This window comes from Petaurus breviceps, unplaced genomic scaffold (genome assembly GCF_028583685.1).
Source record: "Petaurus breviceps papuanus isolate PSGF00001 unplaced genomic scaffold, PetGlider_PUasm1.0 90847, whole genome shotgun sequence".
Taxonomy (NCBI): domain Eukaryota; kingdom Metazoa; phylum Chordata; class Mammalia; order Diprotodontia; family Petauridae; genus Petaurus; species Petaurus breviceps.
In genome coordinates, this window is record NW_027187360.1 from 16,009,351 (window position 1) to 16,031,808 (window position 22,458).

Consider the following 22,458-nt stretch of genomic DNA (forward strand, 5'->3'; position numbering starts at 1 on the left):
CTGCCTTGATCATACGTAGAAGCAGGGTCTCCTCCCTCCCCTTCCCCCACTCCCCTTACAGTCCCTAGAATGAATGCTGAGGAAGAGAAGGATCAGAAGTTAGAAATTAAGGGTCATACCTCACATTTCATTTTCTTAAAGCTATATGTACCTCACTGCCATTTGCCCTTACTCAAACCCCTAAAAGTATGCAGTGCAGGTATTTGAGCCTTACCAACCCCCCTCCCCATCACCGCCCCCTTTCTCACTCCCCTTGCACGTGACGTCAGGCATCTCTCGCTAGGCATGATGGGAGAATCCTAATGTTTTCCAACAGATGCTCCAAGCACAGCTTCAGATTAAAGCAATTGCCAGAGCAAAGATTTTTTTTTCCATGGGGGGTGGGGGGTGGGGTGGGGGGAGGGAGCATTTAAAGATTAGCTGGCTTAATGAGACCCCCTCTGCAACTCCAAGATTGAAATAAAAATAAAAAAGAAAGTTTTTTTTCCTGGTTCAACTTTTTTTTTAATAAAAAGGCAAAGGGAAATTAAAATGAATGAATAAGAAACCAACCCTTTGCTGCTCGATGGTGGTTTCCTGGAGACTGCTGAGAAGATGTTTCTGGTTGGAGCTGGCTGAAGCTATTGTCCGACTGCATTGAATCCAAATCCTATCTTCCACTCTTCCTCCTATTTTTCCTTTCCTTTCTTTTTTCCCCTTAAAAAAAACCCCCCTCTTGTGACCTTGGCCAGCTGGGTTTCTGTGGTTTCATGTGTGTCCATTTAGCTTGCCTTTGAGATCTCCCCATGGCTGCATCAGAAGAAGGGACTGGTTGCTTTCTGCCGAGAGGCAGGTCTCAGAGTGACCCCAGCATCCTCACTGACACCTCTACCACTGAAGCCGGAGAGAGCCCAGGTAACCTGATCTAGCTTTCATTGGTGAAGATGGACAAACCTATGGGGGCGGGGGGGGGGGGGGAGAATGGAACAGAGACAGGGGGAAGAGGCAGAGAAAAAGGGAGGAAGGGAGAGCAAGCTTCCAGCATATGTCAGTTATGTGCCTTTCAGCAAAATAGGAAAACAACAGGAATTAGAATCATGGTTTTCTGTGTTCTGCAGATTTCTCGCCTAATGCAGGGGTCCACATACAAGTAGAGTTGTATTAAAGTAGTCCCTCTCTGGAAAGGACAAGGCAGTCTGAGTAGACTCTAATTGTGAAGCCAAATTGTGCTCCCTTTCTTCTTCACAGAATTGCCTTCATTTCTTTCTCATTTGTAATATTTCCTGATGGAAGAGGAGGCTACTTTAGCCTGGAATCTAACTCTAGTTTAGGGAAGAGTGAATACCTGTAGCCTGGTTTTTGAGTGTGCTCTGTCTCATCACTCCCGGTATCCTCCCCTGCTGGTCTTTATTCAATTCCATCTCTACTCCCCCTCCTCCGAGGTTTTTGATCAATACCTTATGCATCGTTTCTGTCACTGCGTTTCTGATGGAGTCTCATAATTGGTACTTTGACTTAAAGCAGTGCCCACAGGTGTACCCCAACTGCCCTTTTGTTACAGCTGCCCCTCAAGACAGGTCTGACAGGTCAGTTAGTAAGATAAAGAAAATTAATCATTACTGGGGCACTTGCCTAATTAAATAGCTCACTTCAGTGACTGCTTGCAGCACCTTTGCTTGTCCAGGCGCTTACTATTGTAATACAGGCTTATGTATATGTGTTTGATTTATGACTTTCCAGAGAGGAAGAGAGGTCTAATAAAACAGAAGGGAACAGGCTGTTTGCATGGTGTCACTATGGAGATGGAGAAAGCAGAGTGATCATTAAGTCTTTTTCTCCACAAGAAGGCATTTTTTTTTTTTTTGCTTTGTACAGAGAAGTAAAATCTTATAAAATGTGTTAAAAAAAAAAGTGGGTATTTTAGTATCTGATAACAATATCTCGTTCCTGGCTTAAGGAGACAGAATTATTTTGTGGAACTTTATCTTTCCTTTGGAGAATAATTGTCTAAATAAAACTGTCAAAATGGTGAATTGATAATTAAAATTTCTTCATCAGTGTAAGGATGGGGGTGGGGGAGAGTGAGGGTGGGCTGGGATTTGCTTTGTTTTGAATGATTCCTTCAGACAGCCTGAAAGCTCCATGGTTCCAATGCAATCTGTGTACTACAAAGGAAAAAGACTTAAAAACAGTTTTCCCAGGAGAGGAGCCTGTGTCCTATTTAGATTTATAAACAGTTCATCTATCTAAGTCTGGTGAGATCTCTTTGTGAGTGCTATTGCCAAACAAATGTGTAAACCTGAAGAGGGTCACATGTTTTATATAGTATCTGAGAGTAGAAGGTAATGCCATCCTAGGTTGGTATTTAGAATTCACTGAATTGGCACCCAAAGTTGCAACAAATACCATGATTAGAAGTTGAAGACTAGGTCTTCAGTTCACACCAGAGTAGATGGATTTGTCATGTATGAAAGATGCATAGACAGGATGATTCCGGTTATAAAAAATTATTTTTAATGAATTGTTGCAAAATAATCATTCTCAGCTTTTCTTTTAAAAATCTGGAAGTAAAATTAACACAATGGAAAGTGTCACCAAATGCTAGAGGATTCAATCTCTTGTCATGATACCCTTATATGCAGTAACAAAGGATGGGGTGGGTACTGGGTGCTACAATTGTTTCCTAAATGAACTGTTCATCCCTAAGTGAAGTTCCTCTTGTTTACATTTTTGATGGGGAAAAAAAAGAGCCTGCCCTGGAATGAAACTCCTTTGTGCTTATGGATTTAATTTGAGCCTTTGGGGATGTTTTTGAATGCTTAAAATATAGCAAATAATATGGAAATGTAATGTGAAAATCCTAAAATATATAAAAGGACACATGATTTCAGTAAGGATCTTGGACCTCACAAAAACTTTGTTTTGTGTTTCACTAATACATTCATCATGAAATATTCTTTCCCAATTCTCTGTGTTAATGTATAATCCCTCTCCCAAACTAAGCCCTAGGAGATCAGGAACAGTGTTTTATCTAAACTTTCTATCTTTCCCCAGCACCTAAAATATTGCTCTGGACATAGTGGGAATTTGTAAAGTGTTTCTTCTCTTATAAATGAAGCACTTTACTCTTACCATAGATCACCCATGCAGCAAATATTTGTTGAATGTTTACTGTTTGCTAGGTACTTTTCAAATTGGTCAGATGATGTCCTTTTTAGATATAGTGGTTTGTACCTTTTACCATAACGTGACAAAAGGTGGTTCTTTTCTCTTAACCTCAAGATTATAATAGGGTTCTATTGTATTTTAAATTTACTGATTGAAAACAAAACAAAACAATAAAATCCATACCACATTTTGGAATTCTATCATGTTTACGGTATTATACATCTGTCTTTATCCTTGTCTCAGGGGCTTTAATTTCTAAAGTTGCCTCATTTGCAAGATAGTCTTTCTTATACCATGGAACCCTGTTTGAATAAAATGATGTGGCTTCATTGCAGGTATATTCTGCCCCTGGAGGGAAAAATTAGGACCAACAGAGGGATGTTTTGGAGAATACCTTAATTTTATATAAAGAAACCTTCATTAAAGTTTAGAGTTGGATGGAAGTGGAATGAGCTGCTTTAGGAGATAGTGAGCTCCCTATCACTGGAGATTTTCAGGCAGAGGCAAGATGATCACTTGTCTAGAATAATGTAGAAGGGGACTATGTCCATGTATGGGTTGTATCAGTTGACTTTAGAGGTCTTTTTTAATGCTCATGTCCTATAAACTTTAACCCAATTTATCAATTTGTTGTTGATGATAACTTTTCCTGACTTCAGGCATGTCACTCTATCCACTTTGCCATCTTAATACCCACAGTGTTTCCCATAGTGGTATGTAACCTTACAGTATTGTGACAATTTTTCCAGGTATTTAAGGCAAACCTTTATACCAAATCAATAAGTAATATTTATTGCTATAATAAATTTAGAAAGTTCCAAATATACTGAGGTATGGACATACTTAACAATATATGAATTTCAAGGCAGCTATTTGGTACAGTGGATAGAATTCTGGACATAGAATCAGGGAGGTCTGATTTTAAATTCTGACTCCTAATTTGTGACCCTTGACAAATCACTTAAACTCTATCTGCCTCAGTTCCTTTACTTGTAAACTCAGGATAATAGTAGCACCTACCTCCCAGAGCTGTAATGAGGATAAAATGAGATAATATTTGTGAAGTGCTTGGCAAATCTTAAAACACTATATAAATGCTAGCTATTATTATCAGTAGTAGTAACAATAACAATAATAAATTTATAATTTATAAATTGCAATTTAGTTTTGGAAATTCCTTCACTCCCTCCCCTCATGTCCAAATTACAAACAAGAGTGAGGAAATATCTTAAGGCTAGGTCTTACTTTCTGATCTTCTTACAAGAGCCTCTTCTGATTGCTAGTCCAGAAGTACTAATATTTAACAAAATAAAGAAACATATAATACAACACAAATAATGCTAATTTGTGGTTTTCTGTGTAAATGTGCAATGGCAGGGATCAATTTCTATTTGAGTTTGATACCGCTGGTTTAGTCTGCTCTCTAAATTTCTCTTTTGTAGTAATGTTGGACTTACCTTCAGAAAATACCACTTTGATTATGTCACTACCGTGCTCAAAAAAAAGAAAATCTTCAATGGTTCCTCCTTGCCTACAGGATAAAGTTTGAAGTCCTCAGCCTGGTGTTAAGGGCTTCACACATTTTGGCCCCAGTCTACCTTGTTATCTCTTGGAGTCCCATACTTCAAATAAACTGTTTGCCCAGTCACCCAAATTTACCTCATACTTTCTTGCCTCACTCCTTTGGATCACTCCATTTCCCCTGAAAAGAATGTTGTTCCCCTCCTTTCTACCTGTCCAAATAGTTAAGATCTGGCTCAGATAACATCTTCTCTATAAAGCCTCCCTGATCACACCAGCATAAAGTATTCTCCTGCTTCTTTGCCTCTTACAGAAGCAATCCTTGTCTAGAATTCATTTGCTAGCTGATCATATCTTGCCTTGTGACTTCTCTCCTTAACCATTCTTATTGGAAACTTCTATTGTCATTTTACTTTGTTTATGATTATTTCTTATCCCCCCATCAATATTGCAAAGTCCTTCAGACCAATGAACCCAGTTTACTCTTCATATCTCTTACAGTTCCCAAGTTAAAATTCTTCCTCAGATACTTAACTAATTGTGTGATCCTGGGCAAGTCACTTAAACTCTCTATTTGCCTCACCTATAAATAGGGATACTAAGAGCACCCACTTCCCAGAGCTGTTGTGAGGCTAAAATGAAATAATATTTGTGAAGTGCTTGGCAAATCATTGCATGTATATAAAGTGTTCTTTAAAATGTTTTGTATCAAGAAAAACTGTTCCACAGTTGAAGACTTCACTATTAATCCTTACCCTGGTTGGCTATTTTTGTATTCATGCTGTTAATGAGTATGGGGAGTAAGGGGAGAAGGGAGTGGGTGAAGAGTGTCTTGGAAAGAGATCTAGAATTGAAGGCAGAAGGCCTCAATTTCTACTGTGGATCTGTCATTCACATTTTGTGACCTTGGGTTACTCACTTATAGTCTTTGAATCTCAATTGTTTTGTCTGTCAACTGACCAGTTTTGAGCAAATGATCTCTGAAGTCCCTTCTAGATCTAATTGTCTAGTCTGTGGAGCCAAATCCAGTTAAACTACTTTCTGTTGGGGATTGTAATGTTTGGTTGTGGAGGATGTCATGAGATGAGCATCAATTGAAATGCTTTGTGAACATTTCTTCCTAAGAAAATACCAGGTTTGATATAAGATTAAATTAATGATGTGTGTCTAATAATAACAACAACAATAATAACTAGAATATAAGGTTTTCAAATTGCTTTAGAAATATTATCTCATTAGATTTTTACAACATCCCTGTGACATAATTATCATTATCCTGATTTCACAGATAAAGAAACTGAGGCCAAGAGAGATTAAGTAGCTTGTTTAGGATTACATAACTAGCAAATCAGAGGCCACATTTGAACTCAAGCTTTCCTGACTCCAAGGCCTACACTCCATTCACTGTACTACCTTTATATGCATGTATAAGTCCATACCGGTTATTAAATAGTCTTATTGGATCTTAATCCCTTGAATTCATTGTCATAATTCCTGTCTCTGAGTATATAGCAGATTTATTGCCTTTTTTCCCAATTCATGTGACCACAATGTTCACTAGACTAGGACACATACATACATACATAAACATATATATATATATATATGTTTATGTATGTATATATTTTATAAGAGAATGACTCAGACACAAAGATGTCCGTGATTTAAAATGTCCAAAGAAGAATTCAAATGGCTCTGTTTCAAAAAAACTTGTTCTGGGGTTCAATTTTTTTTTCATAAGAAAGTCACTTGTATAGTTAACTTGGCAACACTTCTTATGTAACTGGCACCATCAGTAGTGTTTGACATTGATTAGTAGGTAGCTGAAAAATTAGATTCTTGCAAATGAGGGTGGGAGCTACTGCTATTCACGAGTTCAAATGCGGCTAGGAAATAGGTCTGAATGACTCTCTTTCCCCTCTACCCCTTTGGCAAGATGACAGCCTTAGGCAGCCTCACTGCTATTCTGTTCCTTAAGGGAGATGACTCAAGCTTTTACTGACCTTGACATCATTGCAGGTGGGGCACTTTACGAGAGATAGCCTTATTCTCCATCAATTTCTGCAATGTTTGGGAGACATAGATTACTCTTCCCATTAAGTCCTGCCTCACCATTGTCATAAAAGCCTTCCTTTTACCCCACATGCTTGGACCAGGGATTGATGAAATTTCTTTCCTGGTTTCCATATTCTGAGCCCCTAACCAGCTACACATTCCTTTTTTCAGTCATAGAAGTTCCTGAATTATTCCACTTAGATTTGGTGATTGTCTAGGGTGACATTGATTGAGGTAAAGAACAAAAAAGGCCATCATCATTCTATCTGTCATTGTACCCACTGTCTGATTCCTGACCTGCAGAATTCTATGAATTCTGTGTCATATTTTCAGCCTCTAATTTCTTTTTTTTTTCTTTGCTTTTTGGAGGGGGGAAGGTAGGGCAATTGGCGTTAAGTGACTTGCCCAAGGTCACATGGCTAGTTTTTGTGTCAAGTGTCTGAGGTTGGTTTTGAACTCAGGTCCTTCTGACTCCAGGGCTGGTGCTCTATTCACCGGTGGCTCTAGCCACCCCCAACTTCTACTTTCTAACCATAATGCATAAATTGTAAACAGATTTGCTTTGTTCCTGGGTCTCCCCAGAAGAGGATCTTGTAGGTTGTCAGGAGGAGCCTTACCTGACCCTCCTTATAGGCCATGCTATTTCTCTAAATCCCATTCATAATTCATTCTACAAATGTTTATTGAGGATCTACTGTATGCATAGAGCACTGTGGAGTCTACAAAGAAGATACATGGAATACCTGCCTTTGTGGAGCTCACTATATAAGGCAATATATGGGAATTGCCAAATGGGTAACCAGTACAGTGCCTGCTGTAGGGACCTAAAGGGAAGAAAGGTTACTGTTAGAGTAGTCAGAGAGTGCTTCATGGAGGAGATGAGATTTGAGTCGGGGCATTGATTCTTTTAGATTTCATCTTACCATGGTCATCTTTCTTTTTAGCAAATGGATTTATTCAAGGATACATTATATTCTTAGTTCATTATGCATGTATTGATGATGGATATAATGGAAGTTTTGAATGATTGCTAACATTGCAGCATTGAACACTCCCTGTTTATTAGGAGCTTTGCAAGTAAGTTATGGTAATGAAATAAAATTTCTGACATTACTGTAGTATACTGGAGAATGGCTTTTTAACATTAATTTCAACCATGAAATTCATCAGAAATTTACTAAATTCCTGCTGGGTACAGACCACTATACTAAACATGTCTACATTTCAGAGAAGTCACCATTCCTGTCATCATAGAATTTACTATTCTGTTTACACTAATCTTGTGGTGGAGGGTGAGGTATGAGAGATAATTGGATAATTGTCAAGACACTGGTAAAGAGAGTATCCACTTGAGTGAAATCACAGAACTTCAGAGTATTGATGAGTAAGTAATCAGCAACCAAAGGGGTTAATTAATGCATGTTGTGGATATTCCAAGCATAAGGAGCAATGGAGGTGGAGAATTGATGAGCATTTGGTGAACAGGGAATAGCCTAGTTCGGTGGAAGTATATAGTTCATGTAATGAAATAAGTTGAGAACAAGACAAAGTAGGTATAGTACTAGATTGAGGAGGGCCTCAAAAGGCTAAGAAAGAAATCTGACCTGGGACAAGGGGAGCCACTAATTTTTGAGCAGAGCAATAACATTACTGTGTCTGTGCATGAGGCAAATTGAAGGATAGATTGAAGAGGTAGTGAGAGGAAGGGAGAATACCTGTTAGGGTTAGATAGCTGGTAATGTGAATCTTGTATTACTGGCATTAGCAGTTGGATTAGTTTGATGGGATTAGATGCAAGAGGCATTATTGAAATGGAATAGACAGGGCATAAAATATTACAATCACAGGACCATGAATCCTGAGCTGGAGGAAACCTCTAGTACAACTCTTTCATTTTGTAGATGAGGAAACTGAGGCACAGGGAGGTTAAGACACTTGCCTAAGCTTATACAGATAGCAGTCATAAGAGACAGAATTTTGAATTATAACAGCTAACATTCATATGGGCCTTTAAGGTATTCAAAACACTTTCACAATATTCTCTTTTTTGATCTTCACAATAACACTGTGAAATCATTAATATTATTATACCTTTTTTACAGACAAGGTAACTGAGACTAAGAGAAGATTTATATAACTTTAAAATTTACAAAACTCTATACATATATTCCCATTTAATCCTCTCAGCAACACTATGAGGTAGGTGTTATTATTGCCCCATTGTTATAGATGAGGAAAATGAGTTTGACAGAGGTTGAGACAACCCAGGATCACATAGTTAGTAGATATCTAAGGCAGGATTGCACAGGATCATACAGCTAATAACTATCTAAGACAATATAAAAACCTAGGTTCTCTGACTTCAGAGACAAAACTCATTCTACTGTACCACAAAGTAGGTAACACTTCTTTTGCCTTTAAACAATCAGTTCCATTTTTACTAGGTACCGGGCTAGTTATGAGGGCTTTGTGGACATATACTTGATGTGCTGTCCACCATGGAGGTGCTAATTTTTGCTTAATTCTGTATCTGGGTTGAGTGAAACCAAAAGCAAAGGTTATGTAATGGGCCCAAGAATGAAGAATGAGTCAGTAGTAATGCTGTAATAAGAATCTATGATGCTGCTGATTTAATCACGATCTAGTCTCCATAGGACTGATTTTTGGACCTGGTAACTGGCTTGCTTAGAAGCATTTGTAGGAACAGCTTGAGCTGAGGATATCTATTTTTTTCCCCCTCTCTCTGTCTCTGTCTCTCTCTGTTAAGCGGCTGGTTTTCTTTTAACATGATATGGCAAAGATATTTGGGAGAATTTCTCTTTTTTGAGTGGGAAAGGAAGGCAGAAAATGGGAGACAGCTTAATGTAAATTTACATAAGCTATTTTGTACCCTTTAATAATGGCTCAAACTCTGTGAGTTGGTCACACTTTCCTCAGGTTACCAGGAAAGTGTCTAGAATCGCTCATCTTATGTGTATTTTGAACAATGGGGTCTGAAAAACAGCAACTAATGTTGACAGTTTAATTCATATTGTTTTCTCCTCTGTTATTTGTATATTGTTCTTTGTAATGTCTCAGCACATCACTCTGTCCATTTCATTTGTCTTGGGAATATAGTAAATGACATTTAATGACCAGGACCAAAAACTGTTCTGAGGCACCACAGGGAAAATATTACACTGAGAAGAAAACACAGCTGCAGGTTGACCGAAGGCATGGTTCAAAATTCTTACAGAAAAGGAACAAGCAAAACGTGCCACTGAACTTCTGAGCAGGGCAGCCTAGCAAATCACCGTGCTAAAAATAAGCCTACACATTTGTTAATAATTGCTCTCTGCCTGCTTTTATAATTGACTAATAACAGTTTATTCCAGGGAGATATTAGCATATAGAAGCTGTTCTAAGATAGTAAACTATGGATTTCAATCACTTATCTTGATTTTCAAAATACTTTATAGTTAATATGAAGCACCTTCTCAGCAAGGTCGAGGACCTCTTGTATGAGAGAGTAGTATAATGTCATATTTTCTTAGCACTTGAGGGAATTCTCACCCCAATCCAGGCATATAAAGTTTGTAGGCTCAGAGAATTTTATAGCTAGGAGATCTTTATCCACATTATGAGCAGAACTTTGTTAAGCCCCTGTTGTATGTGAGGTGCTGATTGTATAAAGAGGGGGTACTGCCCTTAAGCTTCCAACATCATTGGGAATGGGAAATGTATACATAATAATGGATTCCAGTACAAAGCTGTAAGTGTTTAGTGAAGTGGGATGATAATAAAAATGTTTAGAGAAAGTTAGAGCTCTGTGGACTGAAATAAAGAAAGGCTTAGTGGAAATGCTATATATTGTTAATATAACCTATATTTAGATTTGCTGCAGGGCTGAATCTCTGTTCCTTGAAATCTCAGGCCTGACTGAAAGATAGAAAAAACTCTGTAAGTGCAAGGATGGGCTGTTACTTGCATTTGTTTCTTTCAAAACACTGAGCACAGGGAGGTTAGATAGATGTTTGTTGAATGAAATGAAGAAATGAATGAATGTAAAACAGTTTGTAAAGCTTTTTGCACATACAAATTCAAAGAATCCTCTGTTGCCTATTCTTGACAGAGTTGTGGCATAAGTGACCATACTGAAAGTCAGTCCTTCCCTCTAGAGACAGAATGTCCAACCCCATTGATTCCCTGCCCCCAAAGAGGTCCAGTACACACCTAGGAACAACCGTGGGTTTTAGCTTCAGAGTCGAATGAAAACTCTTTGAGGGAGTTTTGTCATTTTGTCTTTGTATTCCCAGTACTGATCAAAGTGCCTCGTGCATAGTAAATGCTTAACAGATCCATGTTCATAAGACCATAGAGTTAGAGCTGGAAGGAACATTAAAGGCCATCTAGCCCAACACTATTTTACAGGTGAGGCAACTGAGAGCTGGAAAGGTTGTGATATGCTCTAATTCACAAAGGTAGTAAGTAGCAAAGCCAAGCTTTGAATCTAGGTCTTCTCCAAACTGAACCCTTAGTTTTCTTAATTTCCATCTATCATAGTCCTATTCTTGTATGTTACCCAGGAGATGAAGTGACCCTCACTTTTTTAATAGCATTCTAGTAGATGGCAGACTTTGGCAGTTCCTACCAATCTGGCAAGGTTTTAAGTATTGGGTGAGAAATGGACTTTTTTTGTTGTCTATGAACCAGCCTATGTCCGACAAGATTCATGTACAGGAGATTGCCCTACTGTTTCAACCCCGGGTAATGAATTCTCTTGGCTAGAGATGATGGTTAGCTGAGACATGGAGGGATTGTGGTCTCCTTTGGTGAAGGTAGTGCTCACAGTGATGAAATCCCAAATCTCTGGAAGTGTTGAATTACTCTCTAATACAAAGAAAAGTGTAATAGGGAAGACTAGATCTAGAGACAGAGGACTCAGGTTGAAATCCCTTCTCCATGACTCAGTCCTTGTGTGAACTAGGTCAAGTCGCTTAAACTCTGTGGGTCTTCGTTTCCCCATTTTCAAAATGAGGGTATCAAACCTAAAGTTTCTTCGAGCTATACTATGATCCTATAGTTTACTTTAAAGGAGAAAATTCGCTTTAAAATTTTGTTGAAAACTCCCTCCTTTCCCCAACCTCCGACATTTGGGAGATTGCTACTGTGTGTCTACACATATATAGGTACATATATATGTATGCATGTATGTATATATAGTTTTTATCAAATACTTAAATAGGAAAGAGGAAAAGAGAACTACCAATATGTGGGAAAAGATGGTCCAAACATGATCAAAAATGGAATTTTCATCCCCATGATTATTGAGGACTTAGGATAGTGACTCTAATCCTTAAAGTCTAAAGGGGTTCTTAATCTTAAATTTATTCAAGTGTTCCATGAATAGATTTCAGGTGATTCATGAACATGAATGGGAAAATAAATTACACTAACCTCTATCTGCTTCAGTTTCCTCAACTGTAAAATAAGGATAATAATAGCACTTACCTCCCAGGGTTGTTGAGAGAATCAAATGAGATAAAATTCCTAAAGCACTTAACACGGTGCCTAGCACATAGTAGGTGCTGAATAAATGTTGGTTTCTTTCCTTCTACCAGCCTCTAACTGAAATTTAGCATTTCCTTCAGTTATGAATATAGGTAAGAAATATTATTCTGAACAGAGGCCCATAGGTTTCTTCAGACTTCCAGCAGGGTCCATGATGCAGAAGAGGATAGGAACCCCTTGATTAGACAGATAGAAGGTGAGGAAAAGCTAGTGTCAAGACAAATACTAATAATGCCTTGTTTGCTGCTGTTAGTTTTACTAGATACATTTAAGATCACTCATCAAAAGTAGTGTCAATGTCAGATTCAAGAAGCTCCCTATAAACCTGAATTCTACACACCAAACATTAGCTAGATGGGTGGAGTGGATAATTGGTTTACTTGGAAAAAAAAGAGGAATTCATATACCTTGGGTTAAGTTCACCAGAGCCTTATGGCCAAAGATCCTTACCTCATAAGTCCCACTTGGGAAGAGGGTTCCAAATTCAGCTAGCTCAGAATTAAACTTAAACACCCTGTCTTTGGGAAAGATCAATCTGTCAGTACACATTACGTATACATCTTCCTCTATCCAGCCCACAGCATAATAAGCTAACCTAACATCAGTTAAAAGCTTTTTGTGGTAAGGTATAATATGTACTCTTGCAATGAGCATCTAATTTAGTTGTGATTAGGCTTAAAGAAAAGATCCTGGAAGCATTCATCATTATGGTTTTGTGTTTTGTTTTGTTTTTTGTATAAGATATAAATAAATTAATCTGCAAAATTCTCTGCCTCTATCTGTATTACCTGTGGCATTACCTATGTGAACCTCAGGTTTTTTGCCTGATAATGAGAAAATTGAATTATAACAATTTCAACGACATCTTCCTTTGCTAAACATTATGATGCAAGGACACAATAGTACAATGCAAGGGCAAGATATATCTGTTGTTCCCAAATGGTAAATAAAGATCAACAGAAACCTTAATACTAAGCAGGAATTATTGTGAGACAGCTCTGGTGATGACATCGAGGAAGGTTTTTCCATTGTCCAAATTACTACATTCCATAGTCAAAAAGGGGCAAGGAGAAAGTTCAGAAAACTTCTGCTCCAATAAAACTTTAAGTTTGGTATGTATATTCAGAATGTACAAATACAAAGTTCACCAAGAAATTATTTCTTCTCCAATGGCTTCCTTACCTTTTGCAAAGTGGTGGTATAGGGAAAGGTTTTTATAGTGTTTTGATGATAACAGTACCTATTTATATTTGTAGATAGCAATTTATCCACATTTATATCTTTATAGCAGATAGATGGGTCCAGAGAATATTGGGTGGCTCCTCTGGAGAGGATGCATGGAAGAATATGGACAAAATGAGAAAATGGGGATGGGTTTCTATCCTTATTAGTGAATGACATGCCCAATGAATTCATTGATCCACTTAAGTATCTGTGTGTGCATGTGTGTGTATGTGTATACACACATAGACATAAACATTGCAACATAGTGTACAATAAAACACCCAACTTTGGAGTCAAGGAACATAGTTACATACACACACATACCCATATAAATAGTATATGTATGCTAAATAATCACATTTCATATATATATACATTATACATGTATGTATGTATATATGTGTATATACACAATTGTGTCAAACCTACAAAAGTTCACCAGATACTCTTTGAAAATCTTTGAATAACCTATTCAATATTTGTATTCTCTATTCCAATTTTCTGTTTAACCCATTTTTGCCACACATTTTTTGAAAAAAAAAAAACCTATAATGATAACGGATCAGACATGTTAATATTGGATATTTGAGAAGTATTGGTTATGTCTGTATTTCAAACAGATTCTATACAACAACTGCAGTTACTTAATTTAATAGAATTTTGCAGAGAATTCTCTGGGTCCTCACATGATAATGGACATGATATAGTCTGCTGTGAACATAGGGAATGGTTCTCTAATTTCATGGATATTTTCTCTTTTGTTATTTGAGTAGTTCAGGTTTTATGTCCCCATATAGTGCTGTAATACCTCTTCTTTTACAGGTAGTCTTTGTTGCTGTGATATGCATCTAGATTTTTCCCTGGGGCAATGAAAAAAAAAGTAACTAGCATTAATTGGATCAGGAAGCTGGCTTGAATTTTGGGATGTCCTGCTTAGTGGTCTCCAGTCCATCAGGCTTCTGAGAAATTGTTTCATTTAAAAAAATTTTTTTTTTCATTTCTAAAGCTTTGATTTATATGCTGTGTTTGGCAGTTGAATGTACACTGGTACTGGGGAGTTTGAAGTGATGTGATTTCCCTGGCGGGTTTCACACACTTCCAGGACTCTGTAAGAATGGAGGCAGTCATGGCCACCCACAGTCTCCACATCTCAGCTGCAGCTTCTGTGTTATAATCTCAGTGCCAAAGGCAGTATTATACTCAGTGCAGACAAGGCACTGTTGAAGGCAGCCAGAGAGGAAGAGAAAGGAGCAGATGATGGGTAGATATTAGCATTAAATGTTTCAGAGAAAGAAAATTAGAGCCCAAGTCTTAAACAGATAAGCTTCAGAGTGACTGGCCATGAATGAGAGAGCTTTTGCTTTCAGTCCCAATGCATTCAATATCATGCACGTGCAGGATTATTCTATGGTATCAGAGGACAAAGAGAATGCCTGTTCCGCCCCCAGAATTTTATTGTGTTAACTACATTTGAGATAAAACTTTCAAGGCCCACTTTAGTTGTAATCTCTTCCAGGAAGTCTTCCTAGATTTCCATAGCTGAAAGTGATCTCTTCCCTTCTTGGATTTCTTGAGTACTTTATTTAGGTCTTTGATTTGTCCCTAGTATTTTCTACTTTGTGCTATCCTTATTTGGATTACTGTGGTTCTTTCCATTTGATTGTTAACTTCCTGAGGGCAGGGATTATGCTATTTTTTTCATCTTTGTAATTTCTTGCTCTGAGCACAATGCTTTGCACATAGTAGATGCTTAATAAATGTTTGAATAGGAAGCATCAACATAAACTGGACAGAAAATTATTTTGGGGATTGGAATAGTTCTTATAATTTAATAATCATTAAACATTGGAGAACAGGAAAGATTGGAAGAAAACTGGGAAAATAATGAGTCCAGAAGAATCAGAAAAAGAAGAATGAATGGAGTACTTAAACCTAAGCCATTCCTTGTAAATTTTAAGTTTTAAAAATAAAAATGATGGCTTTGACTTCTGAAAATTTTCTGGAGTGATGCCGCTGATGACAGCTCACAGGAAAGGAGGAATCAATGCTAGTCTGTCCTATTAGTGAACACTTGCTGATTTCTTGGCACTTTCTCCAAAGTGACTATTCCAATTTTTTTTTTTTTTAATACTCTTCAAGCCTCCAATCCCCGCTGGCCTCAGCAGATGATCTCACAATCTTTACTATAAAAATTGAGGCCATCTGACACAAACTTCCCTCATTTCCTTCTTCCTCACCTTAAAATTTCTCTGCTTGTCCCTTTCCACTTTCTTTCTTTTAATCAGGAAGGTATCCTTCCTTTCTAAGGCTTCCACTGTTGCTCTTGACCCCCATTCCCTGCTGCTCAGGTCTTCCTTATCTTTAGGACACTGTCTGAACTCTACTTCTTTCTCAAGCCTTTGTCCTATTTTGCCTCTTCTTTTTACCTCAAAATTGTTTTTTTTTAAAATCAAATGCTTTATTAACTTCTAGTTTACATCACTCATTTCTGAAAGATTTTGAGTTACAAATTTTCTCCCTGTTTTTCCCATACCCACCACCCCAAAATATCCCCTCCTCCAATCTGCTCTTTCCCATATTTTCTCCCATACTCCATCTGACTTTCCAGTAGGGCATGGTGGATCTCTATGCCCCAGTGCCTGTATGTCTTATTTCCCAGTTACATGTAAAATAATATTAATAATAGCACATATATATATGTATATATATATTAAACATTTGATTTTAAAACTTGGAATTCCAGATTCATTCCCTTCCTCCCTTGTCACCCACTCTTACAGGGAATATAAGCAATTCTGTATAGGTTGTACATGTGTACCTATGCAAAACATTTCCATAGTGGATATATTGTAAAAGACTGACTATATTTCCCTCCCTCCTATCCCACCTTCCATTTGTTCTATTCTCTACTTTGATCCTGTCCCTTTTCAAAAGTGGGTGATTCCAAGTTCCCTCCCCGCTCCCCTGCCTGCCCTGCCTTCCATCATCCCCCCTCTCATCCCCTTCCCCCATACTCTCCTATAGGGTGAGATACCCTATTTAGCATGTATGTCATTCCCTCCCTAAGCCAAATGCAATGGGAATAAGGTTGACCCATTCCCTTTTGCCTTCCTGTTCTTCCCCTCCATTGTGACCATTTTCCCTTGCCTCTTCTATATGAGATAGTTTACCCCAATCTGTCTCTCCCCATCTCCTCTCATTATATTCCTCTCTCACCTCTTAATTTCAACTTTTAAAAATCATCTCTTCCTATTAAATTGGTCCTGTGCCCTCTATCTATGTATACCTGTACGCATATATACACACATTCACATATGTATTCGTATGTCCATATACCCTCCTATGTAAACATATATATATGTATGTGTGTGTGTGTGTATACACACACACATTTCTATTCCTTTCAACTATTCTCATACTGAGGAAAATTTTATAAGTTAAAATTATTGTTTTTCCATGTAAGGATGTAAATAGTTCAACTTTGATAAGTTCCTTATGATTTCTTTTCCCTGTTTACCTTCTCATGCTTCTCTTGCTTCTTGTATCAGAATGTCAAATTTTGTATTTAACTCTGTTTTTTTTTTCATCAAGAATGCTTGAAAGTCCTCTATTCCACTGAATGACCACATTTTCCCCTGAAACATGATACTCAGTTTTGCTGGGAAGGTGATTCTTGGTTTTAATCCCAGCTCCTTTGACCTCCGGAATATCATATTCCAAGCCCTTCAATCCCTCAGGGTAGAAGCTGCCAGATCCTGGGTTATCCTGATTGTGTTTCCACAATATTCAAATTGCTCTTCCTGGCTGCTTGTAATATTTTCTCCTTGATCTGGGAATTCCAGAACCTGGCTCTAATATTCCTAGGAGTTTTCTTTTTGGGATCTTTTCCAGGAGGTGATCAGTGGATTCTTTCAACCTCTATTTTGCCCTCTGTTTCTAAAACATCAGGGCAATTTTCCTTGAGAATTTCTTGAAGGATGATTTCTAGGTTCTTTTTTTGATCATGGCTTTCAGGTAGTCCAATAATTTTCAAATTATCTCTCCTGGATCTATTTTCCAGGTCATTGGTTTTCCCAATGAGATATTTCACATTGCCTTTTATTTTTTTTCATTTGTTTGTATCTGTTTAATAGTATCTTGATTTCTCATAAACTTACTAGCTTCCATTTGCTCCAATCTAATTCTGAAGGAATGATTCTCTTCAGTGAGCTTTTGAGATTCTTTTTCCATCTGGCAAATTTGGCTTTTTAAGGCATTCTTTTCCTCATTGCCTTTTTGAGCCTCTTTTGCCATTTGAGTTAGTGTATTTTTTAAGGTGTTATTTTCTTCAATTAGTTTGTTGACTCTCATTTCATAATTTTCTTGCATCATTCTCATTTCTCTTCCCAATTTTTCCTCCATTTCTCTTATTTGGTTTGCAAAATCCTTTTTAAGGTCCTCTATGGCCTGTAACCAGCTAGTATTTTTCTTAGAAGGTTTTGGTACAGGGATTCTGACTTCACTGTCTTCCTCCTGTTCCATGCTTTGATCCTTTTTGTTCCCAAAATAGGAGTATAAAGTTGGGTTGCTCTGTTTACTTTGCTTCCCTCGTTTGCTCATGTTGCCACTTAATTACTTGACTTTGGGGCTTTTTGCCACAGTAGGACTCTGCTACCAGATAAGGGAACTTCATACCAAAGTCTTGGGTTTTCTTAGCTGCTGAAGGTATTAGTTGGGTGCCCTCTCTAACACCTCCACACACTCTGGCAAGCTGGTCGCACACCCCAGGACCTCTCTACCCTAGACTGCAATCCAGATCCAAGCAGGTTAAAGCAAGAGCGATTACCCCTCAGACTGGTCTCTTGGTCCCCCTACAATCTGTAGGCCAGGAGCTCTGAAGCAGCCATGTGGGGGTGGCTGCAGGGCTGCGGCACCTTAGCAGCTTCTTGCCCTAGGGAGCAGTGGCTGACTGCACTCCCAACTAATGGATCCCAAAGTCCACACTGCACTGACCTCTCACTGTGTCCTTAGCATCTATGGGTTGATAATTCTAGAAACCGCCAAAGCTGCTGGTGATATGAAGTCCCTCCAGCTCGTGGTTGGTCAGGCCCACCCTGGGGCTAAAACCTCAGGCTCAAGGGGGGGGGGGTAGATGTGGTACCCAGAGCTCTGTGCTGGCCACTTGCTCCTGGTCTGCTGGGATGTCCTCAGTGGGAGGCTAGCTCCCCTGTGTCATTTTGTGGGTTCTATAGCTCCAAATTTTCTTCAGAGTCACCTTTTACATGAATTGGAGGAGGTGAATGCTGGAGCCCCCAAGAAGTCCTGTTTCTACTCCGCCATCTTGACCTCACAATTGTTGTAAAAAGGGTCTATGTTCACTATGCTTTCATCCCACTCACTCATTCTTTGATTTCTAGTAATCTTGACTTTCATTCCTATTACTCTATTGAAACTATTCTCTTCAAGGTCCCCAATGACTTCTCAATCCCCATAGTCCTAATTCTTTTTGAGTGTTGTCCATATCACCATTAATTTTGTTAACTATGTTTTCACCCACCATTACCCTATTTTCATACTCTCTCCTTGATACCTTGATTTTAGTGTTACTATACTTTATTCATTCTCTTCCTACTTCTTCAGCTACTCTTCCATTTTCTTTTATGGTTCCACTATGCAGATATGTATGTAGTATGTATGTATGTATATATAATCTTCTACTCCTTTCTCACCATTGCCATATGTAATCATTTGTTAAGTCCAATAAAACCTACTTGTATAACATTCTTCGAATTAGCTCCCTCTATTTAATTCCCATTTTTACTACCCTTGCCAAGTCCTAGCTGGATCATGGCTGCATCCTCTTAACTGGAACTACCTACATAGACCACAGCAACCTCAAAATTTTTGAGAAAATAAAAAGTAGCTCTTCTCACAAAATATCTGGAAATCTCTGCCATATAGGGTAAGTACAAAGCCTACATTCTACCTTTCAAGTCTTTTCACAACCTAGCTGTTCTATACCAATCTCTCCATTCTTGTTTTCCTCCAAACTTTTCTATTAATGCAAACATTCCCTTGCCCTCCACAGAGATCAATCTAGTCTTAGTGACTCTTGGCTATAGTGGTACTTTCACTGCAAATATATTTTTCAATGGCAATTTTGAATAGAATGCCTCCATTAAATTCCTCGTCTGATACCTTCTTCTCATGGCATGGAAAGAAGCCTAACTTTTAGAATGCTACATGCCAGTGGAGGATAGTCCGGTATATCCTACTTAGCTTCAAAGACTATGGGTATGGGATCAAAGTTGTACTGAATGTCTTTCATCTGTGAGGCAGACTAGTTTAATTCTGAGAGGGTCATCATTGAGGTAATCACAGGGTAACTACTGTTTTGGATCATAGTACTTCTCTAAGACCATCTATGAAGTTATAGAAGGCTAAGAATCTGCATCAGTAGAAGAAATGCTCTCACCAAATTATGAACCTTTTAAGGAAATTGTTCTACATGACTTATTTTTAGTCTATGTTCACTTTTTTTTTTGTTTCAGAGGTCTCACTTTAGGAATAATCTATATTCAAACCAATAGAATAATTATCTTTTAATGAATCTGTCCTGTCTCTGCAACTAGATGATAAACTTTTTGATAGTGGAAATCTTTTCTTATGTTTTTTTTGGATCCCAAGAAGCAAACCTTTTTTTCCTTACATATAGTAGGGATTTGGTCAAAGTTTGTTGATGAAAGCCTAACTTTGAATATAATCTGTTCATGAATTAATGATACTATTCCACTCTACATCAGATCCTTGATTACATCTCTATGTAGTTCCTCAATGAAGTCAGATTCCACAGCTTAATCAATACCTTCATTAAATGTTGTAGTCAAAATAATTCATCACCTGATACACTTCTAATGATGAGCATTTTTGAATTTTGCTAGGCTAATCTTTAGACAACAGTTTCTGGGCTTATATATGAAAGACATGCTAAAGCTTGTATTTCATTGGCATAGTCATCAGGAAGGCAATGTGATTTAGTATTGGAGAAAGGATTTAATAGAGAAGTGTTGTTTTCTTTCACAAAAAAATTTTTCTTAGGGGACAGCAGTTTATAATAGAGTACACACACACTTGTAAAGTAAGATGATGAGATTTAGAGGTGGAAAAGGACTTTGTATACATTCAGTCCAAATCACATATTTTACAGATGAAGAAATTGAGACCAGAGTATATAAGTGACTTGTTCAGCATCACATAACCACATTTAGCACACTTTCCACTGTATCATATTCTTTCTTTCCTTCCCCCAACCCCTCTCATACTTCTCTCTCCTTTTTTCCCTCTCTTCTCCTTCCTCTTCTTCTCTCTACTCTATTCTTCTCTCTCTTCCCAATCCTCCTCCATTGTCACTTCTCTCTTCCTCCTTCTCCTTTTCAACCCTTTAATATTTAAATGAAATATTTTGATAGGTTTTTTTCTCTTTCATCTTAATACTATGTCATCATCTTTAATCCAAGGGGTAGGAGTTTGACACATTCACTAAAGCTCTTGCTGGAAATGTGGAAAGGATTTATGCTTCAGGAGCACGTTTTTGGCTAGATAACCTCTGGTGGCCTTTCCAACTGTGAGGTAATATAATTCATGAATCTATCTGTAGCATCTGTCAGTACTTCTGGGTTTTTGGGTGAAAACTGCTTAATGTCTTGTATTAACAGGACTTTAATACTTGAGGCATCTGTGATTTCATCGATATAGCTATTGCCTTCACCAAACCAGGTCACAACCCCTCAGACTTAGTAGAACTTGGAGGAATTGCCATGGCTTAAGAAACTTATCATCCTTTAGTCAAGAGAATAGAAATAAAGTCCTTCCCTCGGCCAAATGCAAAGCATTTTACAGTATGCTGTTAACAGCATCTCTCATTAAATCATGACAAGTCCCTTGTGTCAATTTTGAAAACTTCATGCTTTTGAAATAAGCCAAATAGGCAGAGTTTTCAGTTTGCAGTTGCAATAATGTGTCAGAAAATGGAGGAGGATAGAAATTGCTAATCTTAAATGGAGTTTTTCCTATATATTAGAAATGTACTTTCTCCCTTCAATTCTTTAATTACTGACATTATATTCAGAATACTGCAAATAGTTAACATCAAGTATTTGGTCACACTAGTTAAAAATGGCGGTGTCAGATTTCAGCACACAATATATGTTCAAAGAGTGTAATCATGACAGAATTATTATAACTTCAAATTAGTACTAGTACCAATGACTGGCTCAGTTTTGTTGGATGTCAGCAATTTAAAATGCCCAGATTTAGGAATATTTGTGAATTCTTGGGCTTTTACTTTTAAGTCATATAAAAAACAATAAAAAAAAGTATGATTGCTTAGGTGGCCATTTCTACCTGTCAGTTTTGCATTTGTTAAACTCTTACTATGGTTATCTGGGCTTACTGGCTCCTGTAGGGGACACAAAGAAGTTTTAAAATACCTGTGATAGCTCCTATTCATGTAGAAGCTTATACAGATGGCCTCTCTTGATCATCACAATAACCAGGTTAAATTGATAGTCCATATACTAGAGTTATCATTTTATGGATGAGGAGACTAAGGCTCAAAGAAGATTAGTGAATGAAGTACTGAAAATGGAGTTGGATTTGGAGTCAGGGGACTGGGATTAAAATATTGGACTCAACTGCCTAAACAAGTCATTTAACCTTCTTGGACTTCATTTTCCTGATCTGGAAAATGAGGGAGTTACATTAGATCTAAGATGTCAAACATAGAACTACAACATTTCCCAGTGCCACAGGAACCAGATTAAAGGCAAATAGGAAATGTTCAGCAAAATAAATATAAATACATTACAACACAGATTGTGCTCATTTGTGATTTTCTAAGTCAATACATTGCTCAGAGGGATGTTTCTATTTGAGATCGACATCACTGCTCCAGATGAATCTGAGGGCCCTTTCAATATAGCT

The 22,458-nt window shown here is 37.7% G+C and overlaps 1 protein-coding gene across 9 annotated transcripts in view; it reads left to right on the plus strand.

Annotated features, from left to right (window-relative positions):
* PHACTR3 (phosphatase and actin regulator 3) overlaps window positions 1-22,458 on the plus strand; it is a 313,435-nt gene that overhangs the window by 38,108 nt on the left and 252,869 nt on the right. For 6 of the 9 annotated variants that reach the window (XM_069072498.1, XM_069072501.1, XM_069072510.1 and 3 more), the window contains exon 1: window positions 417-894. The exons of the other annotated variants lie outside the window; for them this stretch is intronic. In XM_069072498.1, coding sequence (XP_068928599.1) covers window positions 786-894 — 109 coding nt within the window. In that variant the 5' untranslated portion in view covers window positions 417-785. Of the gene's footprint in view, window positions 1-416; window positions 895-22,458 lie in introns of those variants that run through there. 9 annotated transcript variants of the gene reach the window in all.